Below are 14744 nucleotides of genomic sequence, written 5' to 3' on the forward strand. Positions count from 1 at the left end.
TGGCTTTTGATCTTAAATGATTGGAAGTGCTATCATGTACATGTTTTGTTTTGGAATTAAAAAATGGGCTACAACAAATATTCTGATTTGCTTGTCAGTCTTGACCTTAACGAGTTGAGCATGTTCCTTAGTGGTTGACAATATGTGCATCTCTGATCAAGCAGAAGTAATGGGAGAGCATAACCCATGTGTTGAAAAGAATTCTTTGGGATTTGAATAATTAACCTCTGAAAAGATGGGTATTTTGTTCATCATCCTTAAAGCTTATTCAAGGACTTTTTGAGTGGGATGGGCTACTCGACCTGAAGAAAATTCTAACTGGACCCCACCTGCAAAGCCATGCGCTTTTTTTATCTTGATATGTATCATCATGCGATGCACATATAGTTGATGCATGTGCTTGGTGTACCCTTATCAAATAGGTAGTCATGATGGGTATATTGGGCTTCATGTAACTTAATGGCATGTGCTACTCTCAAACAATTATAATAATAATAATAATGGTTTCAAATTTTGGTACTTATATTATCAACCCTAAAAGGATTTGAAAGGCAAAGCTGACTTCTGCAGAATTTGAACTCAGATCTTAAAGGTGGACAAAATGTCGCTAAGCATTTTGCCTGCCAAGTTAATGATTCTGCCAGCTTGTCACCTTGATAATAATAATAATCCTTTCTGCTATAGCACCCATGGCCTGAAATTTTTGTGGGTGGAGACTAGTCAGTTACATCAACCCTGTCGCTCAGTTACTTCATTTTATCAACCCCAAAAGGATGAAAGACAAAGTTGACCTCGGTGGAATTTGAATTCAGAACAGAAGGCCAGAAGAAATGCCATGAAGTATTCTGTTTGGTATGCTAACAATTCGGCCAGCTCTATGCAGCATTAAGCACAAGGCCTGAAATGTTGAGGTAAGGGCATGTTGATCATATCAATCCCGATAGTTTTTTAATAAATTCATTTTAAATCTATGGAATTAAGAACATAAGGAAAAAAAAAAGTGTTGGAGGAGTAATTGAATGCAGAGAACAAGTAGTTTGGCAAAGTTCTAAGATTCAAAGAATACAGAGATGTACAGCAGTTGGGAACTAAGACAAGGAATAACTATAGTTACTGGTTCCGCTATGTAATAATTATTTGGGAAAAACTGAAACAAAGGGTAAAAAAACAAAAACAATAAAAAATAAAACAAAAGCATTCAATGAGACAATGAAGAGTTTTGGCAGGTTCTCATAAACAAGGGTTGGAATGGGGGTGTTCCTTTTATTTTTCACATTCAATAAAATACTTAAAAGTATGTTTATGTTGATGCATGTGTGTGCATGTATGTGTACATGCACACACACACACGTATTTTGTTTACATGTTTAAAAAAAAAACAAACAAAAGTTTTTTCTCTTTAAAATCTATTTTTCTTGAATGTATTTGAAAAAATTAATTTCTTTGTTAAACGTTATATTATGTTTTTTTTCTCTCTTTTTATATAGAATATAGAAGCTAAAATGATTGTGTGGTGAGGAGGGGAATAGAGACTAATGAGGAATAAATAGGGAAATGGTGAAAGAAGGGACAGTATGTGAGAGCAGAGAGGGGAATATGAGAGAGAGAGAGAGAGAGAGGTATGAATAGGAGTAAAAGAAGGTAAGAAAGGCAAAAGTAAGTGTGAATAGAGAGCTGTCACACATGGATGCATGAATATACATACATGAGCATGCATGCATATACAAATGAGAATATATGCATGCACGCACACACACACACACACACACGAAATGTGTTTGGGAAAAGGGTTGAACGGATTGTTTAGATGTATATGAGGAATTCCATTGATATGATGGGAACTGTGATTGGTCAAAGGATGAGGTGATTGTGAATGGCAATGATATGGAGTCCAGGATTGTTTATCTTGGAGCTTATGGTGCTATAAACAAAACTGGTTTGGGAGATTGGAAAGGGAAGGACAGGACAAAGTGTGTGTGTGTATGTGTGTATGAAGTAGACTGGTGGATCAGCGAAGTAGAGGCGGAAACGAGGAGAGTATAAGAGTAGGGGACAAGAGAGAAGGAAGGACAGAGAAAGGGAGAGAGGGAGCAAGAGGAAGACTAAAAGTAGGGATAGGGAAATTGATAGAAAGAGAAGACAAGGAATGAGAATGATTGAGAGACAAAGGTAAAGTAAGAGGGATGTTAACTACAGCATCAGACGGGCTGATGGGATATTACACAATCCATAAATTATGAAATGTAAACAATTTTGCAACTATGCCTCATTTTTATTTCTATCCTCCTTTTTACACAAACTGTAATTGTCAGATCGCAAACCGATTCCTCTCATCACAACCCTTTCTCGATAGTGACTGGCATAATTTTTTACCTACTCTAAGAGAGAGAGAGAGAGAGAGAATAAGGAGGGGGGGGGCATTAATGAGATTCTGATTGTGAAGCTATAAAATAAAAATAGAAATAAGACAGATGAATGTAGGAGCGTCGAGAACATGGGTGAGAATGTGTGCATGAGTATTATTGAGAGAAAGAATGAATGAAAAGAGGAGGAGCAATTTCCATCCACATTCACAGCATTATGGAGTTTTATGATTTTGTTTACCACATGTGAGTACAGAACTATGGCGTTATATGTGTGTGTGTGACGTATTTGTTGTAAAATATTTCAATGAAAGTTAAATGGTCTTAACAGTAAATTCTAACTTCAGCAGTTTATTCGGAGTCTTTCAATCAGTCAGTTACTCATTTTAGTGATTATTATTTTTTTTTATTCACTCAGAGTAGATCTTTAACTATTGACTCAGTCTCAACAAACCCCATTCCCACATCTGATACCATATATTTTAATCAATATAATTATATTTTATTTGTCCTCAAAGAATAACAATTTTATTTTTGTTTAATATCTGTTTTTGTCTTTATATTTATTTTCATTTTTCTTCCAGCATTTTATTTTACACATCTTTACAATAAAACTTTGTCCTTTCAAAGAATCTTTAAACAGTCTCTTTTTAAGGCAACTATGGAACTTTCTATGCCTTTATTAAGCAGAAACAGTTTCAACTATTGATTCTTTTATGATTTCCCCAAAGTTTTGACCTCCAGAGTCATTATGCTGAAAACATGAAGAGTCCTTGTTGGTTTTGAAAGTAGAACAACTATTATCTTGGAATGCACTAGAGCAACTATCCTGCTCAGAAAACAGCTGCATATCTTCTGTACTAGATGGCACCGATGTTGGGTTGCCATTGGACGATGTTAGTAAACTGGAATCTGAGTTAGATGGATAGAAAGACATGAGAGACTGTTCAGACGAGATTCCAGGTGATGCCCCTGTATGAGATTCATCTATACTATAGCCATTGTAAGCCCCATTAGAATGGTTGTGCATGTTACGTAGTTTTGACATATTTTGCCCTTGGTGGTGGTTGAATTCAGAATGGTGGTTGTTGTAATTGTTCATATGTGAGGAGATAGCTGGACAGTTAGTGGCCAGTTGATCGGTTGTAGTGTCAGTCAATGATGCGTATATGGAAATGGGTTCATCAAAAAAAGGAGTCGGGTTTATAGAACGTGATTGGTCATCTGACCAACTATTAGCAGACTGACTTGACGGTTGTGTTGACTGGCTGTCAAATGTGTGACTGTTTAATGGGTTCATCAGATGTGACACAGGTTCCAGTTTGTAGACTGAAGAAGCAGATGTCGAATTATTCAACTGAATATATTTATTAGTTTCTCCATTATGAAGATTACCATTGAGTGTGAAGTGTTGTTGGTGACAATGTAGCTTGTTATTGGCGTTGATATTGTTATTAAGATGGTGTTGTTGTTGTTGTTGATGCTGAATTTGCTGCTGCTGTTGTTGGTGGCAATGGGAATTGTCATTAATCCCATTTGAGCCACTAGCACAATACTCTTGGTTAGTTTCCTCGTCGAAAGAGGACAAGCTCTGATAAGTCTTTTGATAATCATTGCCATCAAAGTTGACACTGCTTTCACTTGAGCACTCACTGGTTTCGGAATATGAACTATCGTCTTGTTTAAAGCCATACAAAGAAGCATTTTCTGTATTATACATCTCATCATCACTATCATTAAATAGTAGAACACGAGGAAGAGCATCAACATGGCCATTGGCTTGTAAACTCTCCAGATCTTTATACTGATGTTGATGGTTAAAATGTTGGATAGCATTCTGCTGATGGTGCTCTGCCTCCATTGATGCGTACTGGGCTTCATGCATCATCACCTGACAAACCTCTGAATTTTGGCAGTCACGACAGCTGCCTCGTTCGTTGCTATTAAATTCTGTCAAGTCAATATTGGTATTTTTGATATCACTACTATCTTCTGAGTTAGATTTATGTGTAAGGACCGGATGCAATTCTTTTTCCTTGTTTTCCAGCTCAATCCGCATTAACGTGTGAATAAAGTGAGTCTGAACCCGTATCGGGTTGAATTCAATTCGACCGGCAATATTCCCACAGGCATCCTTACTACAGCCACAAGGGAAAGAGAGCCGGTCAACTTGACACTTGATCCCAGCTAAACTACAAGAACAGGTTTCTGGATCACAAAACACTTTACATTGACAGCCACAGATTTCACGTGATTGCCGAATTTGTCGGCATTCATCTCTTTCTTGGCTGTTAATCTTACGTACACCAGCTGCTCGAAGCATTAGCCGGCGCTGGCGGATTGGTACTGGTTGCAAGAAAAAATACTCGTCAACTTCAATGTCACTTTCAGACTCTGAAGCTGAGTCACTATCCTCTTCAACGGATCGCAAAAAAGCAACACGACTTGGGGGAATAATTTTACCATTCTGCTGCTGTTCTTTGAGTATCAACTTGTGAATTCGTTTTTGTTCTTTGGCATAACCAGGTAGAGTAAAGTCTTCCACATAAGAATGATTGCCAGACATACCTTAGAAAACAATAATAAAAGAAAGAAAAAAAAAAGAGAAATTAAAAATACAAATTTTATAAGGTCATTAAACAATTGTAATAGCAACAATAAATAAATTTAATCTAAAAGCATTTATCAATATTATTAATACTGGAAATTTGTTCCCCTTGAATAAGAGATTCAACCATGGAGTCTATGGGTGCCACTTTTCAGTTAGGCATCTATTCTAACTAATCCCCTTGTTGTTGAGTAAACATATATTTCATAATGATGTAGCGATGGGCTAGTAATTTTCCAACTTTCACGGTAATATATAATTTATTTTTAAACCTAGACTCATCACAGCATTTAACCCTTTTATTGCCATATTTCTATTGAAATACATGTGGCCTAATGGTTAGGCTGTTGCACTCATGATCATAAGATTGTGGCTTCAATTCCTGGGCAGTGTATTTGTGTTCTAGAGCAAAACACTTCATTTCACGTGGCTCCAGTCCATTCAGCTGGGAAGTTAACCCTGCAACAGACCAGCATTTCATTTAGTGGGTAGGGGTGAAATTCATACACTCATGGGTGAAACTTATACACCATGAAAGCTGAGTTAATGCTTTAGCATTTAAACCAGACATATCCAGCCCAAATATGCCACCTGTTATATGTTTAAACTGACCAGATCTGGTCTTGCACACTTACCCTACAATGTCATTCTAAATATAGACAATAAAATCGTCATAATCTCAAAATCTGTGAGATAATACAGGATTAATTCAAAGTAATATAAATAAATAAGCTTTACATTTGTCAGAGTAATCTGAACACTAAAGGGTTAAACTCTGGCTTTTTTAGTTCTAGTGCTCATGACAGACCTGAAAGAGGAGAATTTGAACCTGTCACTGCAAACAAAGAAAACATCCAAATATATAGTGATTCTGCTAATTACAACAGCAGTGAATTGCATCACCATACCATGTACATTCACATCTAGTTGGATAGAATCATTTTCGCTAGAGACACAAACTAATGCTGCTAATGAGACGTGCACCAATCAGCTCTTAATCAACCATGGTTTATTAGTTGTCTACAATTTCACTACTATGAAATTTAGAAAAATGTATGATGGAAGAGGAGGAGGAAAAATGCAAAATGTGTCTGACCACTAGGTTATAAGTTCACACCTTACTTCTGTCACTATGTTGTACCTGTGAGTGAGGCACCTATTTCAATTTGTTTTAGATCTGGATCCTTTTGCTTAAGCAACAGAGATGTTACTAATGAGGATGGTCTAGAAACAAACTGTGCTTTGAAATCAAACAGCTACAAAACCTGAAATGTGAAACCTATTTCAATTCTAGATGATATTGTTAACGAGATATATAGACTCTATTTCTTACAAAAGACAATAATACTATTTCAACTATAATGACTGTTTCCTGAAGAGTAAAACTTTTCTACCAACTTTCCTTAGCCTACAAATTAACCAATACATAGGTATATGTACCAATACTCCTTTACTGGTTTTGATCATTGGACTGTGGCCATGCTGGGGTACCCCTTGAGGGTTGTAGTAAACCGAATTAATCCTATTACTTTTTAAAGTCTAGTACTAATTCTATAAGCCCCCCACCCCACCAAGCTGCAAAGATACTGGTGAGTATAAACAAATGAAAATCATTATCAAATGGTGTCGGCGAAGACAAACACATGCACATACACAAATGATGGGCCTCTGTGTAACACCCTTTCTACCAAGTACCCTCATTGGTAGGCCCAGGGTTTTAGTAGAAGAGACATTTGCTCAGTGTGCTGTGAAATGGGACTGAACTTGAAACCACATTGTTTTGGAGCAACTTCTTGACCATACAGCTGTACTTGCACCTATACATCTGAATGTTCCAACGATTTTCAATTGGTTGCCATTTCAGTATAGGAATCTCATTTATTTCCTTATCTGATGATGATTTCTGATCTCGCTACATACATATATATATATATATATAAATGAATATGAATATTACACTTTCTATCTGTTCTATCAAGTTTCCTGAAATATATTTTAACAATTTTCCTTTAATCTTTTGAAAATGAAATGCTACAATTTTTAGACAAAATTCCTAAGTATTAAAGTATATTATTAGAGATTATAATTTCAAGGCAAGCATAAGTCCAGACCAGTAATTTGAAATGGCCATCTACTTACATCGTTATTATCTTTAGTAAAGTGTTAGAGGCAAATTGAAAACAACATCTAGGCTTTGACAATGGAAATTCTAAAGTCATAATGAATTTACCCTTTCATAAATATAAGAATACTGAAAATATCACAATGTAAGACTAAAGAAAACATGACCATTTATTGGAAACATTCTATTCCTTCAAAACAATATAAATAGTAAACTTCAGAAATAAACCTGTTAAAATGTTTGGGATGTTCTGAACAAGATTATAAAGCTGTAATTGGGAGGGAAAAAAAACATAGCTAACAATTTCTCCTAACAATAACTTTTGTTTAATCTACATAACAGAACCCAATTGAAACAGATCAATAATACAGCTGAAATATTGATTAAGAAACCAGCAAAACTAACCTAATGTGGAACCACCTTCGCTAGGTACACAGGTAAAACCTTGAGTACGAGGAAAATAGAACACTGTCACTTTATCAAAATTGACAGATTTCTTTTGACGCTTGCTTCTTGGCTCTGAAAGATAAAAAGGAAGAAATTACTCAGTAAAAATTAAAATGTGATGAAAGATAGGTGATGTAATAAAGGTTTTCTTTTATCTTTTTTTACTTGTTTCAGTCATTTGACTGTGGACATGCTGGAGCACTGCTTTTAGTTGAATAAACAAACCCCAGGACTTATTCTTTGTAAGCCTAGTACTTATTCTATCAGCTTCTTTTTGCCAAACCACTAAATTATGGGGACATAAACACACCAACTTCGGTTGTCAAACAATGGTGGTGGGGACTAACAGACACACAAACATATACACACACACACAATGGATTTCTTTCAGTTTCTGTCTACCAAATTCACTCACAAGGCTTTGATTGGCCCAAGGTTATAGTAAAAGACACTTGCTCAAGGTGCCACGCAGTGGGACTGAACCCAGAACCATGTGGTTGGTAAGCAAGCTACTTACCACACAGCCACTCCTATATATTAAAAAAAAAATGATACAACGAGCCATCTATATTATTAAGTGGTAAGCATAATTAGTAGCAATGGTTCTCTGAAATAACTGGGTTTCATGTGTATATAAATGGATTGGCTACCTTTAAGGTTGGCAATGCCATGCAGACACTTCAGATAAAGCTCCAATAAGGGTTGAAAATTGATTAAATCTGCTCATCACTTTTTTTCAATTTATAAACAATTAGGTAAATCTGAAAGTTTGCATGCCTGCTACATACCAATACATACACACAAAGTATAATGAACTATTTATAACCATCTGTGCTTTTCTGGGCAAAGAGCAAATAAAATTTGTTGGCTTTGGCAAATGTAGGTTGTTTAGCTATAGTCGCGGAAAATTTGTGAATTATTTGGCCTACAAAAAAAACAGGTGTACTATTGCAAAAGTATTTCTCATAAAAACATAATGTCTTTAAAAGGGGGCAATTGTATTTTGAATTGAAATAATAAATGAAAAGAAAATTTATTCTGAAAATAAAATATTTTGCATAATATTCAAACTGACTACTGCCATAAAATTTGGAATGTTCTTTTGGAAAAGCACCTCGATGATGCACTAATATTTTTGTAATGCATCAACCAACAATTTATCGAAATACGAGGGGTGTGTGTGATTTCAGAAAATTTATTCAACAAGATTGTTTTTTTTTTTTTTTTGTTTTTCTGTCTAAAATTGAGTACCTCAAATGGTACTCAATTATATAGAGAAAGTGAATTTGAAATGAAAGTTATATTGTCTGTGGTGATAAAATTACTACCAAACTAGAAATATAGAAGAATTTATTACAATTTATTATTTGAAAAATACTTAAGTTAAGAAAATGATCAACGCACACACACACACACGCATTTTCTCTGTTAAAAATACTTTTCCCATTAAAACTAAGCAGGATTACTTATTTATATATTCAAGTTTAGGTCACAGTAAAGTTTAATGTCTATATAAATGGTGATTAGTAAAGCAGCGTTGATCTCAGAATTGTAAACCAAAAACAATTTGGACAATTCACGCTGATGAAGCGAAAAGACTATTGGACTAAAAATTTAATCACAAGCCATATTATTGGTTGTTTTCAGAAACAGCCAACATACAAGTCATTTTCATTTGCTCATTTCTCTCAACATTATTATATTCCACAGAATATAATAAAAGAAAAATTAATTTTTAAATGAGAATTTTTTTTCCTTTTTTTTTTTCAATACTGAAATGTTAGTTAGAAGCATAAATTACCACAAATAAGTTAAAAGAAATGAAAACAAATTAAAATTTGGAGAATAAAACTATTAGAATGAAATGTGGAATGGAGGAAGTAAGGTTTATTTATGACATCAAGGATTGCAAGCAATACAGAAACTTGAATGAATTTAAAACAATGTGCAAGTGTTAATTAAAAAAAGATTGGATGAAAGTATTCACAAATATGAAGTTTGGTATTGCCAAGAACGTATCTAAAATTATGACAAAATGTAGAACAGAGTAAAAAGGAGGCAGGTAGGATGTCTTTTGTTTGTTAAGCAAATCCACCCAATCACAATCTGCAATAATGAAACATAATAATAATAATAATAATAATAATAATAATAATAATTAAAGACTCGTTTTAATTACTTTTTTTTAATACATATATTAGCTGAAACATGTTAGAGATTTGAAAATATTAATTTCTCAACTAATTAAAACCAGAATATCAACTCTACCCTTTCAAGGCGTTCCATTTGAGGATAGAAAGATCAGAGGAAGGTACAGGGTATCCAACCTAAATCAGTTCAATATTTATTAATTTTTTTTTCAATTTGAAAGAAAATGAGGTCTAAACTGTAAGGAGTTCAGATAATCCAGTGTATTTGAATTACTATCAACAGACAGTGCTCAAAGCAAATAAACTCTTCCTTAATAAAAATAATAAATATAGTACAAAAATAACACACTAATACTTGGCTAAGAGAAATTCTACACTCTAATTTCAGAGGGTTTGGAAAATGGTCCTTATTGTTTCTCCAAATGTAAAGATTTCAAGTAATAAAGAAAAGAATAGCATTATCAGCATCAGAGAAGTGGTTTTAACCAGGCCTCATGTGTCAATATAAAATTTAATATGAATACTCATTAATGTGAAAATTAATTTCCATTATAAAACTGTCACAATAAAATGACCACTCCCTTTTACCACTGAACAATGAAAGAAGGAGTTGAAATTTTTTCTTTCAATTTTACTATGCAAACAAATAAATATAAATATATATAAATAAAGAATAAAATGAATAAATTATTCTAACCAGCAGTAGGAAGATGATAAAATGGCTGAGAATAGTCCATAAGGGAGGCAACCAACCATAAGTGGGAGGAGGGGGATGATGTAGTTAGCTCCCTTAGTTAAATCCTTGCATACAACAGCTAATTAAACGAAAATGTTAATACAATTATGGCAATACACGTGGGCATATGTAATATTTATGTTTACAAGCTTTAATAAAAGATCGCTGTTTGTATATTTGAACTATGTTACGTAATAACAATACTGTTTGGAATACGTACGACTGAATGAACAAAACAAATAATAATAATACATTAGTTAAAAAAAAAAAATAACAGCTAGCAAGCGAAGGTTCGAAACAAAGTACAAAAGCATTTATCATTAGAAGAATCAAAGTGATTTAATTTCTGGTACTGGTCATTCGTCTCCAGAATTCTTTAATACGATCATCTAGAAATGACAGAGATTAAAAGGTTGTAAGAAAATGTTTACACAAGAAAACACTTTTTTCGTATTTAAAAACTGTTTTACGCATCGACTTATTCTCAACCACCACCGATATCAAACCTCTAAATGGTCGCTCAAAACGCTAGAAATAACAGCCATATTCTTAAACATTATCGCCCTACAGAAGGATATTTTGAATAATGATGTCCACCTCGGGTTTCCTGAATATGGGAGTGGGGGCGAGACATGACAGTAAGAGCTTCAGGGCTGAGCCGACCTGAGATTAAATAATAACAATCACCAATGCCAAATTCAGTATGGGCCGAAGTTAAACCTCCCACTCACTGAAAAAAATCTCCGTCAATTTACGATATTTACGATGAACATTGCATCACTACAATTATGTTTCTAACTGTATTTCCAAATAATTTAGGAGTTTCTTAAAAGATCTATGCACTCCCATCCATAACCATACCTTTGTGTACGTGCACATGCATAGATTTTATGTGCGTGTGTATACACACAAATGTAAGTCCACACACGCACACACATACATTACGTCGGAAAATATTTTCTTTTTTATCTTCATGGGCTTTGCTAATTGCTGTATGTTGGTGCCTATACAGAAATTGTAAGCAGAATAACAGTGCAAGAAAGTTCTAGTTCTGCTGAGAAAAACTCAAAAACAGTGTTCAGTGAAGGATTCGTAAAGAGAAGCATACAAGCTGGTGTAATAGAATGATGCTAGCGCTCATGGAGGGTGGGGTAGTACGAGGAGCAGAAGGTATAGGATGTTTATGAACAAGTCTTTGCTAATCAGGATTCTGCTCACATATAACATTGCAAAAACGACAAACATAAAATCGGGTTCCTCTTTCAGACTGAGAGAGGCTACAACCCTAGTCAGTTGATGACAATCATCACCATTAACTAACCATAAAGCACAAATGCTGTAGACCACATCCCAAAGAAGGCCATATGCTTAATTAGCTTTAACCAGGCATATAGATGTGCTGTTTCCTCTTTTCTTCCTTCTCTCACTCATAGATATACCTCTGACCTAGCTAACTGCATTCACCCTCAACCCAAGACTACATGTTCTCCCACCACTTTTGCAGTATTCCACTCCCAGTACCTGCATCAAATATTTTGACCGTTTCTTCTTTCTAGATCAGTAACCCTCCACCAACATTTTTCTCCGGGAATCCACCAACAAATGCTCAAAATTGAACCCCAACTGCACCAATCTGAGAGGTCTGCAATGATGCTGGGCACAAACTTTTCTCCTCTTCCTCTAATTGACTTTCATAAAAACTAGCTAAAAAGAGACAGGAGGTGGTTGTTTATGACACATCCATCACCTTTGACATATTGGAAGAGAAGGCAATATGTTGTTAGCTGGCAAGATCAAAGAGGCTGCCTTTTTAGGAATGATGTACAAAGACATTAGAATAGACCCCGCCCCCATACACAGACAAAGAGCTGAGGAGTTTGGTAGGAATAAGAGAAGCTAAATGAGGAGCACACAATCTGATAGTGTAGAAAAAATTGTGGCAAACAAGAGAAGTGGTTTGGCAGAACTTCAAGAATGCCAGGCCTTACAGTGTTTGTTGAGGAACCCATCTTCCTTCCTGCTGAGGCCCTGTGAAATGTCGTGAGCACTACCCTCCCACCTGACTATAAGATTTATGAAAAAAAAAAAAAAAAAAATTAAAACTAGAAGATAACTGACAGAGTGAGTCATACTATTGAGTAAGACTGAGTAGTTTCTACATTACAGGAGTAGAGCAGGCATTACATAAACATGATAATAATAAATCAATTTACACTGTATAACTACTATCCTGGTTAATAATCTAAGTCAGAGAAATTAGGTTGCGCAAAAGTACTAAAAGTAAATTATCATATGTCTAGAAAATGACAGCGAGTTAGTAAAAACATTGAGTTTTGTTTGGGTGTTTTCTCGGTGAGATGGGATATCTGTTATACTCTTTTACTTGTTTCACTCATTTGACTGTGGCCATGCTGGAGCACTGCCTTTAGTCGAGCAAATCGACCCCAGGACTTATTCTTTGTAAGCCTAGAACTTATTCTATTGACTTCTTTTGCTGAACTGCTAAGTTGGGGGGACAAACACAGACACACAAACATATACACACAAACTTATACACACACACACATACATATATATATATATATATATATATATATATATATATATATATATATATATATATATATATATATATATATATATATATATATACACACACACACACACATATATACAATGGGCTTCTTTCAGTTTCCGTCTACCAAATCCACTCACAAGGCTTTGGTCGGCCCGAGGCTATAGTAGAAGACACTTGCCTAAGGTGCCACGCAGTGGGACTGAACCCAGAACCATGTGGTTCGTAAGCAAGCTACTTACCACACAACCACTCCTATAGTTCCTTTTAAAGGAATTGACAGTAAAACTGTAATTCTCATATTTTATGTTAAACTTTACTACTAAGAAAAGTAAATTTCAACAGTTAATTTTTGAAATAATGATAGCATTGCTATAATCTTAGGTTTGATCAAAGCTTATAAATTTCCTTGTTTTTCGAATAGTTTTAGATATGTATGAATAATGCATGGGCAAATTGACAATCAGGTAAAATCTTAATGGTGTGAAATAAAATAATAGTTTAATGATACCTAAAAACATACATAAAAGAGTAAGCAGATAGTTTAATTTTGCAATATAGAAAGTAATAAAAACAGATCAATTAAAAACAAGGATGCATTTGTAATCAAATTATCACAACAAGACTGAAAATATGAAACAAATTCAATAAGGAAAAGTTTTCAAATTGCGTAAACTGCAAATGAACAGAGAGAAGAAAGGAAAAAAGTTTACAGAAGTTAATATTTTGTGAAAAGTTGTGTAAAAGGAATAGCACAGATATAGGATTGAATTAGGTTTAGGACTAAATCAGGTAGAAGGAAAAGATTTAAAAATAAACAGAAAGTAAAATAAAAACTGTTCTTCACAAAAACAAAACTCTAAAGAATCATTAACTCATTAAAAAACTGGAATCAAAAGGAAGACAGACCAAAGCCAACTCAGTTGAATCAATGCATATGCTGTGTATGCCAAGTATTTCTATTTTCATCATTCGGTTACCCTTTATCATAGACAGTCCAGTTGAATGAAATTGGGGGGTGGGGGGTTTGCTGGTCCAGAGCCTGAAGAAGTGCATTTGCCTCCACAGAGTGAGCTGATCTTTGGACTGGAAGTTAATTATAGTTCTATGACTACTAAGTTAAATTATCTTGCAACACCATCTTGAATAAGATGGGCTGAACATTGAGGTGCCATAGCCACAATATAATGATGACAGGGTATATATTGCCAACTCTCAGATACCTTGTTGATGATGCAGCTATCATAATTGTGAAAAAAAGAAAAAGTATTTTTTATACAATAAACAAAGAGAAAGAGAAGACAGCAGATGCTCTTTCAAGTGTGTATAGTGAACTGATGGATAACCAGCAGTTAAGCAATTAATTTGATTGTTATATTCAGATCATATTTGAAGATATTAAGTAGCCTACACTTTCAGTATACAAGGCAACATCCTCTTACACTGGTCCCACAATGAAAACCCATTATCTGCATGCAACTTCTGTAGTGAATTGGTGAGCAAACAGGAAAAGTAGGCTTCAGAGACCCTTTAGCTGTGTCTCATTAAGGACTTGTCTACCTCTCTGGTGCTGATACCCCAAGAAAATACATCCAGTAGAGTCAATGATTTAAAGGTCATCCAGCCATGGAAACCAAGTTAAAATGACATACACTTGCAGCAGTCTATAGGAGTAGTGGCTCCCAAAAAGAAACGACTCCAACCATGATGACCACATCTAATGCATGCAAGCATAGGAAACGA

General features: G+C 34.7%; 1 protein-coding gene across 10 annotated transcripts in view; it reads right to left on the minus strand.

Annotated features, from left to right (window-relative positions):
* Window positions 1-1217: 1217 nt before the first annotated feature.
* LOC106871219 (uncharacterized) overlaps window positions 1218-14744 on the minus strand; it is a 184726-nt gene continuing 171199 nt past the window's right edge. For all 10 annotated transcript variants that reach the window (XM_089347662.1, XM_089347661.1, XM_089347665.1 and 7 more), the window contains 2 exons: window positions 7499-7612; window positions 1218-4931 (listed from right to left, as the gene is read on the minus strand). In XM_089347662.1, coding sequence (XP_089203788.1) covers window positions 3046-4931; window positions 7499-7612 — 2000 coding nt within the window. In that variant the 3' untranslated portion in view covers window positions 1218-3045. The remainder of the gene's footprint in view (window positions 4932-7498; window positions 7613-14744) is intronic.

The sequence above is a fragment of the Octopus bimaculoides genome, chromosome 2, assembly GCF_046866305.1.
Source record: "Octopus bimaculoides isolate indiv1 chromosome 2, ASM4686630v1, whole genome shotgun sequence".
Taxonomy (NCBI): Eukaryota; Metazoa; Mollusca; class Cephalopoda; order Octopoda; family Octopodidae; genus Octopus; species Octopus bimaculoides.